We start from the raw sequence: 14,355 nt of genomic DNA on the forward strand, positions 1-14,355 counted from the left end.
AAAATATATGACCAGGGAACAGCCTCCTGGCACAAATGAGAATCAGGCCTCTAATTGTGGCCTTATTCCATGCCCAAACCAATTTAACTAACCAGATAATCAAGCTAGACTATCAAATAACTAAAAATTGGTCACCAATTAAAATAAGCACAGTTAAGACATCCTTTAAGGTGATGGAATCTCTATGTCATGAGAGGTGGTGATCTTAAAGTCCAGAATGAGACATACATTTTTGGACAAACCAATATATAGATTTGTTTTTGTGTGATAATTGTATATTATTTACAAGTGTTTTATTTTTCTTCTGTTTCAGTGGCAGGGTTAGCGGGGTAAAGGAAGCAATATAGAATTATTCTTCCTCTTGTCAGCCCCCCACAAAATAAAGGAGGTTATTAAAGTATGGATTATTCCAAAAGTCTGAGTGCAATTTTAGTTTTTAATAGTTTCTAAGTGCAGTTAAACTTTTGGGAGCCCTATTTAATATACACAAAAGAAAACAAAAGAAAGACCAATAGAAATTATAGACCAGCAGGACAGAGCTGAAATTTGCCTTATTTAAAAGGAAAAGCAAGTTTTTCATAACAAAGATTCATAGTCTCATTATCTATCCTAATTGGTATGTGTTTAAGTTCAGAAAAATAATTTATAAATAAATATAAATATGAATAATTTGATAATTTTAAATTTAAGTAATCAAAAAAAGGAAATCTTGTCACAAAATTGTGATATTAAATAAGTGGACCAGAATATTTACCCATTTCTCTCTTTAACCTAGCTGCAATGGTACAAACTCTCCAATCATTAAGAGATGAAAAGCTGCTACAAAATATGACTGATCTCACAGCCAACAACCTCCCAGTCCAGCAGGAAGTGCTCCGAACCCTGGCTTTTCTTCTGACTGAAAACAATGATGAGATTAGTCAGGCTGTGACATTATATTTGGCAGCAGCATCCAAAAATAAGCATTTCAGGGAAAAGGTAAGTAGTTAGATAATGGGGAAATCGTTTAATCCTCTTCTATCATTTAGCTTTAATGCACCACTATCTTTTTATTCCATATGGCTCATTCTTTCAATCAACAAGCATTTTAAAAGTATGTTCTATCCAAATGGTCACAACAGAGAGAATGGACAGAGAACTCATGAGCCATGTTTGTTATCTAGCTAGAGAGACAAGAAGTACATCTGTCAGACTACTAAATATGCTACCACAGATAAGGTGCTAAGAAAATAAAAAGTATTTGCAGTGAGGTTTCTTAATTTTCGTGGTTTGATTATTTGTAAAACAGGAAAGAGGATCTGACCTTCATTATTGTCAGTTCTGGATTGTGGGTAGTCATAAGACAGAATAGGCTGGAACCAGAAACCAAGCCAGGCCACTGGAGAAGAATAGACATAATAGCACACAGCCTAGGGAACACAAATGAAATGGGAGGCCAGGTTAGCTAGGAAATGGGGCATGATGTTAAATGGGCCCTGGAGCCAAAATTGAGTTTTGGGCATTAACCCAAACTGAAAGACACAGGCAAGATTTGGACTTCTGGCAGGAAAGCCAGAGTCTGCCTCCAGATATCCAAAATAGACAGGGGCCACAGGAAAAATCAAGGTCAGGGCCAAGATGAGGTATCCATTAGAATGTGAGTTCCTTCAGGGTAAGAACTGTTTTTGCCTTTCTTTGTATCATCTAAGCTTAGCATAGTACCTTGAACATAGTAAACACTTGTTAAGTGCTTATTTGACTCATTGAGTAAACTGCTGTCCTTTTCCTCCATTCTTGCATTGTTGTCTTATATTTTTGTAGGAAGTCTGTAGTTTCCTTTTATGTCATCTAAACTCAACTATGCTTTTCATTCTACTCAATAATCTATCATTTCTTTTGACTCCTTTTGTATTCCTCACAACAAATGAACTTGATTCTTCTTGAGCCCTAGTCTTATTTCTTTCCTCCTCATTCTCAGCAGTTAAATCAAGCTAATGATCTTGTAGCCATCCAATCAGTGACCACAGTGATTAGAAAATAAGGAGTCTCAGAGGGAGAACTCCAAGGTCCTTTTCAGATTTAACATGCTCTCATCTTCCATCATTCTCTCACTATTTGTATATCCTTACCTCCCATATCCATTGGTACTTTGTCCATTATTCTGTCTTCCTCTTATATTTATGATTGACTCCTTTCTTCCTGTAAGTTTTTTGGGTGCCTTCAGTCAATCAACAAGAATTTATTAGATTCCTGCTATGTGCCAGGTATTGTGCTAAACTCTAAGGATATAGAAAAAGGCCAAAAAAGAGCAGGGGGAAGGAGAGGAGCACTTTTCATACAAATGGGAGGCAGAATCAACAAAAAAATATATAAAGTAGAAAGAACACTAGACTTGGAATTGGAGAATCATGGGTTCTCAGCCTGTATCCAGTAATTGTGAATTATGGGCAAGCCACTTAGCTTTTGGACTTGTTTTCTTGTCTATAAAATGAGAACAGCAATACTGGTAATTCTTTATTCTCAGGGATGTTGTGAGGATCGAATGAGATAATATCTACAAAGTCTCTAAAATATAAAGCATTAAAGCACTACATAAATACCAATTGTTGCAATGCAAAGGGAAAATGACTAGAAATGTAGGCTAACGTATATACAGAGTGTCAAAAGATCACTAAGACATGTCCTGGGGAAGGACATGACTGCCTTAGTGAGGCAGGGAACTATAAAAGACCCCCACTTGTTCTTAGTGATTCATTGTTCTTGAACCATGGCAGAGCTTTAAAGGACAAATGCAGTATTTGCTGCTCTTTCTTCCCACATCTGTACATGGAGAAAATCATGCTTCTTCTGTAATGACAATCTCCCATGGGGATGTTGATTTTATTTTTAATCAGCCTCAGGCATTGTCAAAGGAAATACTGTAAGCCTGGGTACAGACTGAAATGAACTGTTCTTACTACCCAGTGTGTTCTTTTGTTCCCTTCTAGCAGTATTAGCAATCTGGGTTTCACAGCAGTCAGGATTTCTTAGGCAACAGCTCAAACTAAAGTGAGTAATGTGATAGTTCTTTTGTGGTTGCTGTCTAGGGCTGTATATCTCTGCAGGATATAAGGAAGTGCCAAGTGGATGCCTCCTACTCAAGCTCAGGAAGAGCTCCATGCCAGTGCTAAAAGTCCAGAAGGGGCCTTGGATACCTAGGTCTCAATATTGTCAAGCAATATCTTTTAAGTACCTAATTGTGCATGCTGTCATGCTGTGGGTAAGGCAGAGCCCTGGTCCTTGCTTACAAGCTTACCATCTAAGGCAGGGATTCCTGACATGGTTCACATAGTTTTTGTTTTAGTATTTTGATAAATTCATTTCAATCTAATTGGTATAATTCTATGCAGTCAAGCACTTATCTTGAGAAGAGGTCTGTAAACTTTATAAGATTGCCAAAGGATCCCTGAGGCAGCACAAGGACAGGGAACAGGGACATAATTGACTTTCCGATTCACTTATCACTACAAAATAATCTAAGACCAGAGTGAAATTAGGTCTAAAATGGGCAAGGGATGACAGGTGGAAGGCCAGAGTCCAAAGGCCTTTGGTACATTTAGAAGGCTTTCTCTGATGAATTGATGAGCAGCTACTGACAAGAATCATGATAAGACGGGCAAACAACAGACTGAAGTCTGCAGCCCTGGGGGTGCATCCAGATCGAGGAGATGGGAGCCTGTTCCAAGGAACTGAAATAGTACACTTTCTTTGACTACATGCAAAAACAAGCTTGATTGACATTTTTTCCACGTGTCTTTTTTTTTCCAGGCCTTACTATACTACTGTGAGGCACTGACAGAAACAAACCTTCACCTTCAGAAAGCAGCATGCATGGCCCTGAAAAGTCTTGAGGTGAGACCTAGGACCAGCATTCCTTTGACAGTTCAGAATATTTAATAATGCAAATCTGTTTGATTTAGTCAACAAGCATTTATTAAGGGCTTACTATGTGCAGGGCACTATACTAAGCTTTATACAAAGGAAAAAAATTTAAATGAGCATGCTTTCAAGGACTTCATAATCTGATGAGGAATATGAAATCAAACAATTATGCATATATAAGATATATACAAAGTAGATAGAAAGTAATCTGAAAGAAAGTCTTTAGCAGTAGGGAAATTAACTGAGGAGGAGGCGGGGAGAAGGAGCTAGAAAGAGGAGAGATAGAGAAAGGAGCCAGTAAACCAGAAGAGACTGCTTAGAGAAAATGAGTTTGGGGCTAAGTTTTTAAGCCAGGAGATAGAGGGAACAAGTATTTATTAATCACCTACTATAACCCAGGCATTGTAATAAGTTCTTTACAAATACTCTCTCATTTGATTCTTATAATAATCCCATGGCATAGGTACTATTATTATTCCCATTTTATAGTTGAGGAAACTGAGGCAGACCACAGTTAATAGACTTGCATGAGTTAATAAATTAGCCTTCTGAGTCTTCATTCTATCTCTGGTTTCTCTTCCACTCAAAATCATTCTCCACATTGTTTTTCATATTGCCCTGAAACCTTCTAAATGAATCTTTCTGATATCACCTCCAACCCTTCCATCCATTAAAAAACCTTCAGCGCTCCTCCCATTATCTTAAAAAATCCAAAACACCCCTAAACTTCTTGCTTTAATTGTCAGAAGAGCAAGTGAATGAATGCTAACTTTATAATGAAAGTAATGATACTGGTTCCTTATCACTGAGATTTTTCTAGTAGTACTAATAATAATAATAATAATATTCTATTTCGATTTCCTATCTAACCAGTGATTTATAAGGCTTTTAGACAGAAAGGCACCCTCTGAAGTCTCGGAATAGAACAATAAATACTACTACAATACATGGAATTTAAAAGGATTACTCCATGGCCATGGCCTCATTGGTACCAATCTCTATTCAGACAAGCTTATACCCATCTGTCACAATCAACAATTCAACAATTCTTTTTATCACAAAATTGTGACTGAGCAAGACTTAGAGAGATCATCTAGTTTTATTGTTATTGTTAAGTTGTTTTTTTGGTGGTGCCTAACTCCATGGATTTTCTAGGCAAAATACTAGAGTGGTTTGCCATTTTCTTCTCCAGCTCATTTTACAGATGAGAAAACTGAGGCAAATAAGGTTAAATGACTTGCCTAGAGTCACATAGCTAGTAAGTCTCAGAGGTCAGATTTGAACTCAGGAAGATGAGTCTGAAAGGCTAGGCCCAGTATTCGATCCACTGGAGCACATAGCTACCCATTATCTGGTTAGTAGCTCCCATAGAATCACTTCCTCAAGAGGGCCAGAGACTCTATAAATCTCCTTTGTAAAATCTCGCTTGCCACTGTAAAACACTCACAACAAATACATAAGAGATGTGGCTGCTTTGGAAATAGTATAATATAAATAAATTGCTAATTCTAGAAATCAAAGTACAGAGAATTTCGTTTTTGAAGCTTCAAGAGACAACAACTATCTGGAAAAATTTTATTGAATCAGTTTTAATTCAACCAAATGTCTTTAAGTATAACTACAGTTATCTCAAGCAGAAGAGAAAATATATTCAACTGCCAGAAATTTTTGGGAATTGTTGGGAAAAATTTCTAAGGACTTCATACCCCATCTCCATGTTATTTTTTTTTATCTTATGCAAAATCCTATTCCAAAAATATGAATAATAGCATTTACCTTATGGGGTTGTTATGAGGATTAAATGAGATATTTATAAAGGACTTTACAAACCTTAGGTACCATTCAAGTGCAAGTTTTTAGCTATTTGTGACAAACCTAACCACTAATAAAAACTTTTTATATTATAGTATATTTTTATCTTGAAGTAGTAGTAGTATTCATCAAAGCAGTCATAGGCATAGGTGTTGTAGTAGCAGCAGCAGCAGTAATAGTAATAACTAACATTTATATAGTACTTTGAGGTTTGCAAATTGTTTTATATACCAGGAAGAATTTAAGTGATGTGGCTAGGATCATATAGACAGAATTAAAATTCAGGATTTCCTGACTTCCTGGTCTCCAAGTCTAACATTCTCTCACTTATTTACCACCCAGCTGCCTAAAATCAAACTTCTTAAATAGGAGTTTTTTAATTCCTCTTCCTCTTATCCTATCTCATATGATGCTATCTTTTCCCAAGGCTTAAATGAGAACCTCACTTTGTACAAGTAACTCGCCTTCTCATTTACTTAGTTTTATTTTCTTTAATGATAAACTCTATGTGCATGAATTAGCACAGGTTTTAGAAGAACTAAAATCATTCTTTTATTTCTGAAATCTCCAAGAAAGTCTTCCATCTTTTGGTATCCTGGAAATTGTTTCTCTGCATATTCACATTTCTCAAAATTTTAATAAATGTAAGATCTTTGTCTGCCTTTTTAAAAAATGAATTGCTCCCACACAAGCTCAGCCTTATACAACCTTGTTACAAAAGAAATCTACCATAAAACGAGCCTTCAAATCTATTCCTTAAATCATTTTCTCCCCCAAACTGTCCAAATCCTATCTAAAAATTGTGTTTATGTATATAGTTTAGTAATTTGTAATAAAATGAAATATTTCTATAAATATGACATCAAAATTTTCATCTAAAATATCAACAATATCTCATACCCTTGGATTATGTCAATCTCTTTTACACACATAATTTTTTTTTCTGTTCTTTTCATCATTAACTGCTCCTTATGAAAAGATATTTAAAGTCTATTTTATATATAAATGAGTTGCAAGTACTTACACAACTTTAGTGCCACCCTCACTTGAGACTTTTTTCCTGATCCCCTTGGTTATTAACAATTTCTCCCTCTTGAAATTATTTTTATTATATTGAATATATGTTGTATTTGCTTCCACATGTATGGTATCCCTACCCCTTAGCAGATGAACTAGCACATAGTTGGTACTTAAATCTTTGCTGAATTGAATTGGATTCTCTTTTGTGATGGCAATTATCTTCTTCCATTCTAAATGCCAGAATTCTTTGTCGTGCCTTATAAGTAGGAAGCCAGGAAATTTCCCTAAAACTCTCTTTTTGACATTTTGTAGGCTACTGAAAGCATTAAAATGCTGGTAAGTCTGTGCCAGTCTGATAATGAAGAGATCAGGAATGTGGCATCTGAAACGCTGCTCTCTCTTGGTGAGTTTCTTCTAATATTTTTATTCCATTCATTTTAGTGAATATATTTTTAAATAGATGTAGATTGTTTCTGGCCATACATGGTAATATGGAAAATAAGGAAGTGATCTAAATTATTGAGTATTCTTTTGTTCAGGCACAGTGAGAGCATTGGGCTTGGAATCAGGAATCATTTTCCTGAGTTTCCATTGGGCCTTAGACACTAGCTGTGTGACCTTGGTCAAGTCACTTATTCTGTTTGCTTCAGTCCCTCATCTGTAAAATGAGCTACAGAAGGAAATGATAAACTGCTCCAGTATCTTTACAAAGAAAACTCCAAATAGGATCAAAAAGAGTCAGACATTATTGAACAAGAAAATTCTTTAGTTTCCATCTTCCACTTAGGGGCAGCTAGCTGACCCACTGGATGGAGCCTAGTCAGGAAGTATGTTCTTGTTGAATCTCTATAGAAAAAGACTCAATCTCATTTGGAGTTTTCTTGACAAAGATAGTGGAGTAGTTTGCATTTGCTTCTCCAGTTCATTTTATAGATGAGTAATTAAGGTTTTTACAGAGAAGCAACATTGTGCCACCTGTTCAAATCCAGACTTGGACAATAGGTAACCTGAGCAATCTCTCTGTTTGTCTCAATTTCTTCAAGTGTAAAATGTGAATAATAAGAGCTACCTCTCTGTATTGTGGGGATCAAATGAAATAATATTTGTATATTTTTTAAAAATTCAGTTAGAACAATACATTAATATTTTGTTTCGTCCTCACAACAACCCTCAGAGGTAGGCACAATTATTATTATCATTTTACAGTTGAGGAAACTGAGGCAGACAGAGATTAAGTGACTTGTTCAGAAACACATAGCTGTAAGTATCTGAGACCAGATTGGACCCTCATCTTCTTGATTTGAGGTCAAGGCTTCCATTCACCATAATACAAAACTGTTTCACATTAACATCTAAGTGTTAAACAGAGACTGCAGATCAGGTTGCAAGGTCAGAAATCCAGGGGTCACAATCCAAGAAGAGAGAAAAATTAGATTATGATACTCAAGATACCCATAAAAGAAGTTATGTACCAAAATGGAGAAAATCCCTAGAGACCTTAAAAATACAACTGTCTCTCTACTTGATTCAGAATCTTTGATTAGTCCTTGCCTACCTAGCTATTCAAAGTCCCTAGACTTAATTATATCAAATAAAACTTATATCAGTTTTTAGTTTAGGAGGAAAAAACTAGACTCTCCATTTAATTAACTAATTATCTTACTTTTTAAAGTTTGAGTTTAACAGGTTTCTGACTGATTTGTTTTTGTTTTATAATTTGTTTTAGTTTTTTTTTAATGTATTTTATTTTTAATTTATGGAATAAAACAAGCATTCCAAAACATAGTATAATAAAGAAGATGATTGCACATTTTTAAAATTATTATTTTCTTTCCTGAAGTCCATTGATATAATCTTGGTCAGTGATATGACTTGGAAAGAAACCATCCTCCTTTAACTCTTTGTGGAGTTCATAATAGTCAAGTCAATCTCCTATTCATTCTTCTATATGTGTTCTTTTTCACCCTGGCTTAACATTGCCTTCTGCTATTCAGCATATTTTTTTAAATAATAACTGAAAAGTGGGACACGTGGAGGGTGCACCAGACTGAAGCCAGGAGGACCTGAGTTAAAATCTGGCCTCAGACATTTAACACTTCCTAGCTGTGTGACCCTGGACAAATCACTTGACCCCAATTGCCTCAGTAATAATAATAATAATAACTGAAAAGTAAACTAGCATTTGTTTGTTTGGAGGTTAAGATAAGGATTTCTTATGCCTCCAATTCCCTGAAAATGTGGCATTAGTTTGACCTCAAGTAGTATTTAGTATTTTACAAAGGTAAAACTAACATCCAATAAATAGCTGAATATACTTTTATTTTATGCATAGTGTATATTCATTAGAAAGGCAGCATGGACGAGTGGATAGAGAGGACTGGCCATAAAGTTAGGAAGACGTGGAGTAAGCCTTGCCTCCTTCCTGTTGGCTGTATGGCCCTGGGCCAATCACTTAAGCTCTCATAGCCCCAAATATCTCTTACACACACACACACACACACACACAAACTGTGTGTGTGTGTGTGTGTGTGTGTGTGTGTGTGTGTGTGTGTATGTGTATTTAAACCATAAGAATAAAGTGAAAAAAATTTGCTTCAGTCTACATTCAGAGTCCATCTGTTCTTTATCTGATTATAGAAAACATTTCCCTTCATGAGTCCTTTGTATTTGCCTTGGATAATTGTGTTGCTGAGAAGAACTGAGTCAGTCATAGTTGATCATCACACAGGGGTCCTGAAACTATGCACAGTGTTTTTTTGGTTCTGATCATTTCAGTTGCATCAATTTGTACAAACTAGACAATTTTTCTAAGACTAAAAGTTAGACAAGTTGTTGGTTTTTATCAGTAAAAGTTTCCATGTTAGAAGTTCCCCACAATGAAGAATAAAAAAATATGGAAATTTACCCTTGTTGAAAACAAACTAAGATATGCTGGAAAAATAGCCATTCCAGGATTAGGCCATATCTGATTCTCCTTAACTCCTAACAATTGCTACCTGTTCAAGTCCAATTTTTCTCCATCAATTTATCTTGTCTCCCTGCTTTTCACAAAAGTGAAGCCCCAAAAGGGCTTGTGGGTTTTTCTCTCAGGCATATAAATTACCATATGTAAGGACACAGAAATGAAAATATTGTTTACTACAAAAAAGACAACCTATCAGAGATAATAGACAGAACTGAAAGCATCCAGGCTTCTGTGATACATGTGTGTTCTGCTTTAAGAAAAACTAATGCACAAAAATCCTCATTAATCAAACAAATTGGGAGATCTCATCAAGACTCATCTTCCTGAGTTCAAATTTGGCTTCAGACACTTAGTAACTGTGTGACACTAGGGTAAGTCACTTAACCTTGTTTGTCTCAGTTTCCTCATCTGTAAAATGAGGTGTAAAAGAAATGGCAAATCACTCCAGTATCTTTTCCAGGAAAACCCAAATGGGATCACAAAGAGTCAGTCACAACTGAAACCAATGAATAGAAATCACATTCCCTATACGTGGCTTTTTCATTATACAAAAATGTACAGTGTAAAATTCCCTTAAATCAGAGTTTCCTGATGTAGGGTACATGAACTTGATATCTCTGTATTTCAATACAATTTGTTTCCTTTGTAATTCTGTTACAATTATTATAAATTAAATATATTAATAATGAGAGCTAGAAATATTGCACTTTAAAGTTTGCAAAGGACTTTTCAAATATTATCTCATTTCATTCTTATAGCAACCCTGCTATTATTATCCATATTTTACAAATGAAGTGTCATGGGCATTTAAAAACATTGATAAATGGTCAATGAATATGAACAAACAGTTTTCAGATGAAAAAATTATTCAGATGAAAAAAAAACATTTATTGCCATATGAAAAAAAATGCTCTAAATCACTATTGATTAGAGAAATGCAAAACAAAATGACTCTGTGGTACCATCTTCCACCTATCAGATTGGCTAAGATGACAGGAAAATGTTGGAAGGGATGTGGGAAAACTGGAATCACTAATGCATTGTTGGTGAAATTGTGAACTGACCCAACCATTCTAGAAAGTAATGCATATCCTTTGAATCAGCATTGTCAGTACTGGGTCTGTATCCCAAAGAACTATAAAAGAGGGGAAATGATCCACATGTGCAAAAATGTTTGTAGCAGCTCTTTTTATGGTGGCAAAGAATTGGAAAATGAATAGATGCCCATCAATTGGGAAATGACTGAATATGAAAGTAATAAAATATTATTGTTCTACAAAATATTACTAATGGATGATTTACAAAAGCCTAAATTTACATGAACTGATGCTGAGTGAATTAAGCAGAACCAGAAGAGCATAGTATACAGTAACAACAAGATTGGCTTTTTTCAGCAATTCAGCAATCCAAGTTAATTCCATAAACTTTGGATGGAAAATGACATCTGCATCCTGGAGATTGAATGTAGATCAATGCATACTATTTTCACCTTTCCTTCTTCTAGGTTTTTTTTTTCCTCATGGTTTTTCCCTCTTGTTCTGATTTTTCTCTCTCAACATAACTCATAGGGAAATGTATGAAAAATGAATGTGCATGTATAACCTAAAAAATTAAATCAAAATTTTAAAAAATGAAGGAAAAAAAAAAAAAAAACCATGACTCAAAGGGGTTCACTGGTTTCTCCAGACTGCCAAAGGAGATTTAAGACACAAAAAAGATTAAGAATCTGTGTTTTAAATGTTGAACTTTAAAAAAAATAAATTTGTTATTACTTCCCTGCCCCATTTTACATAAAATAGAGCATACCTTAGTAATTCCTGACAAGAGATTCCTCAGCAGACTTCTTCATCAAATGCACTGTTTATCTTAATGTTATTTTTATAAACACCCAAATAGTAATAAATGTCTGTGTTTTGAATGGTGATGATGGTCAGTGGTAAGGAAGTCCGGGCATCTTTTTGAATTTGAACATTTATAGAACCTAGTCAGAGTTATAAATTTGCCCCCAAATGAAGCTTAGTTACAAATATTAACTGGAAACATTTTTGTTGTTCAATCATTTTTCAGTTATGTCTGAATCTTAATGATTCATTTGGGATGTTCTTGGCAAGGATACTGACATGGAAGAAACCATGCAAATAATTATATTATACTATGCGGTTGATCTGTCATTTCAGTTATGTTCAGTTGTGTGGAGTTCTTTGTGACCTCTTTTGAAGTTTTCTTGTCAGAGCCATTGGAGAGGTTTACCATTTCCTTCTCCAGCTTATTTTACAGATGAGAAAACTGAGACAAACAGAGTCTTACAGCTAGTTAGTGTCTCAGGCCATATTTGAACTCGGACCTTCCTGATTCCAGGATAGCACGCTATTCACTGCAGCACTTAGCTGCCCTCCAACATCTTTAAGGACCACAATAAAAAAAGACTGGGCTGGGTTTTTTCCCCCATCATCTAAACTAGCATACCAACCTACAGCAAATCTATCTCTAAGCAACCTTGACGTGAAGTTCTTTTGTGAGAAAAAGTTGAAGGCCTTGTGTGTATCAATTAACACTCAGTGTTTTGTATTCAGGAGAAGATGGGCGGCTGGCTTACGAGCAGCTGGATCAGTTTCCTCGAGATTGTGTGAAGATTGGGGGTCGTTATGGAAATGAAGTTGCCACCGCTTTCTAACTGCCTACTAACCCTTTGCTGATGTTTAAAGGCCATGGCATCTAGCTTTCCTGCCTGGGATGGTGCTGTTATTTAGCTGGGGAGAAGAGGCAATGGAGAGATGCTCTTAAAAGGGTGGAGAGACTTGGTTATTTACAGAACAAATTCAAATCGGGCTACTTGGTTCCCATCACTTGTTTCCTTTGCCTAATGATAGAGTCTCTGAGTGTATGGACTTGTTGATAGCTCCTAGCAACACTCAGTATAATTCTGTCTCCTCTGGAGTGGATGATATTTTAAAGATGGACATCTCAGCTTTTTACATGCATTGTATTTTTTTAATGGAAGTTTTCCTGTAAGTTTGAAATAATTCATGTGATGTTTTATCTCAGCAAAGGAAAAGTGATCTCTGTAAGGAGGGACTAAGAAGAAAAGGATTTTGTTTTGATTTTTTTTTTGTTATTACAAGCTACAGTAAATGTCAGTTGCCTTGTGGTTTTCTCTCTATAATGGACTCAGGGTTGAATTACTTCTTTGGATTTCTAATGTCCTTTGGAAGAACACAAAAAAGGACTTCCACAAATTTAGTCTATAAAATGAAGTGGGATGTTAGTTTATCAACTTAATTTTTGAACATCCACATAACCTTTTACTTCCCTTTTTCAGTCATCAACATTACCCCTCAATAATTCACAAATTTAATGTCAATTCTTTTGAAAAGTCAGATTATTTTCTAAGATCTATAAGTTAAAGTTACACCCACTCATATATATGTGTGTATATATATTCAATTGAGAAAATTTTAAGATTAATTTGGTTTTGGATTATTAAGAAGCAGGTGTTTCACTCTCCAAGTATATTCCTGGGTATTTTGTCACTATCATACACTAGAACTAAAATAGAGTTATAGGGTTAAAAGGCTCCTTGTGATATGCTTAGGGTAGAGGAAGACTAGGAGAGATCCTTCACTCTTCAAAAGAAATGGGTGAAATGTGATAGGGTGTCTTTGATCCTTAAAGAGACTCTGATGCAAAGTTAAAGCAAGATGCCTACCATCCAGATATACCTCTTCAGTGCTTGTGCTTCAGAGACTGCCTCACTGTAGGTTTGAGACAGCAACATCAGGATGCTAAGTTAGTGTGAGATGGTTAAAGCAGTTGACATTAAGTAATGACTCGTCTCCCTAAAAGTACAAAAAGTAGGATATACCAAGGTATCTTATCAGTCCTTAAAAAATTAAAAAGAATATGAGCTCCAGGATCCAACTTGGTCCAATACCCTGTTTAGATGTCAGTTAAACTCATCAAAATTTTTATATAATTCAAAGATCAAAAACAAAGCACTTCATTTAAAAATGTTTCCATTGTTTGCCAGACTTTCTGGTAAATCACTGTTTCAACTGTGAATGTTATTAATGATGTAAATATTTGTAAATTTATAAATATCACATAAATATATAGCCTTTATTGAAAAAATACATTTGTATAGTCTAAAATGTTTACTTGTTTAATGGATGAAATGGTTCTTTTCATGAAAAGTAAAAGCTGTTTTTATATATACATATATATTATGTCTATTGCATGAGCTGATGATTCCAAACCTTTTTGTATTGACTTTGGCTTTTTTTGGTGGGGAGGGGCTTCTAGTTTTGTGACATTTGTACTCATCACTCTCATGATCACATAAATTATAATAAAGATTATTTTTGAATTAACTAATAAATGCCTCAAGTCAATTATATCCTTTTTGACATGAACACTATGACTCAAGTTAAAAATAATACATTTAGTCTTGTCATTCCTTCAACCAAATTGAACTGTAATCGCCCCCACAAATTTTCTTTAGTCCAAGCCTGTGATAACAATGAGAAGGGCATGTCCAAGTGGAAGCTGTGAGAAACTGTGAGAAACACAGCCCATAGATGTCAAAGGTGGTCCTTAAACACAAACCTTCCTAACTCCAAATTCAGCTCTCGCCATTTATAGCTGACCACTTCTCCTTCCTT

At 35.2% G+C, this 14,355-nt stretch overlaps 1 protein-coding gene across 3 annotated transcripts in view; it reads left to right on the forward strand.

Moving 5' to 3' along the window:
- Nucleotides 1-14,072, forward strand: part of RIPOR2 (RHO family interacting cell polarization regulator 2) — a 124,034-nt gene extending 109,962 nt beyond the window's left edge. For all 3 annotated transcript variants that reach the window (XM_051970597.1, XM_051970595.1, XM_051970596.1), the window contains 4 exons: nucleotides 776-978; nucleotides 3,787-3,870; nucleotides 7,045-7,135; nucleotides 12,271-14,072. In XM_051970597.1, coding sequence (XP_051826557.1) covers nucleotides 776-978; nucleotides 3,787-3,870; nucleotides 7,045-7,135; nucleotides 12,271-12,371 — 479 coding nt within the window. In that variant the 3' untranslated portion in view covers nucleotides 12,372-14,072. The remainder of the gene's footprint in view (nucleotides 1-775; nucleotides 979-3,786; nucleotides 3,871-7,044; nucleotides 7,136-12,270) is intronic.
- The last annotated feature ends 283 nt before the right edge of the window (nucleotides 14,073-14,355 follow it).

Source organism: Antechinus flavipes, chromosome 1 (genome assembly GCF_016432865.1).
Source record: "Antechinus flavipes isolate AdamAnt ecotype Samford, QLD, Australia chromosome 1, AdamAnt_v2, whole genome shotgun sequence".
Lineage (NCBI taxonomy): Eukaryota > Metazoa > Chordata > Mammalia > Dasyuromorphia > Dasyuridae > Antechinus > Antechinus flavipes.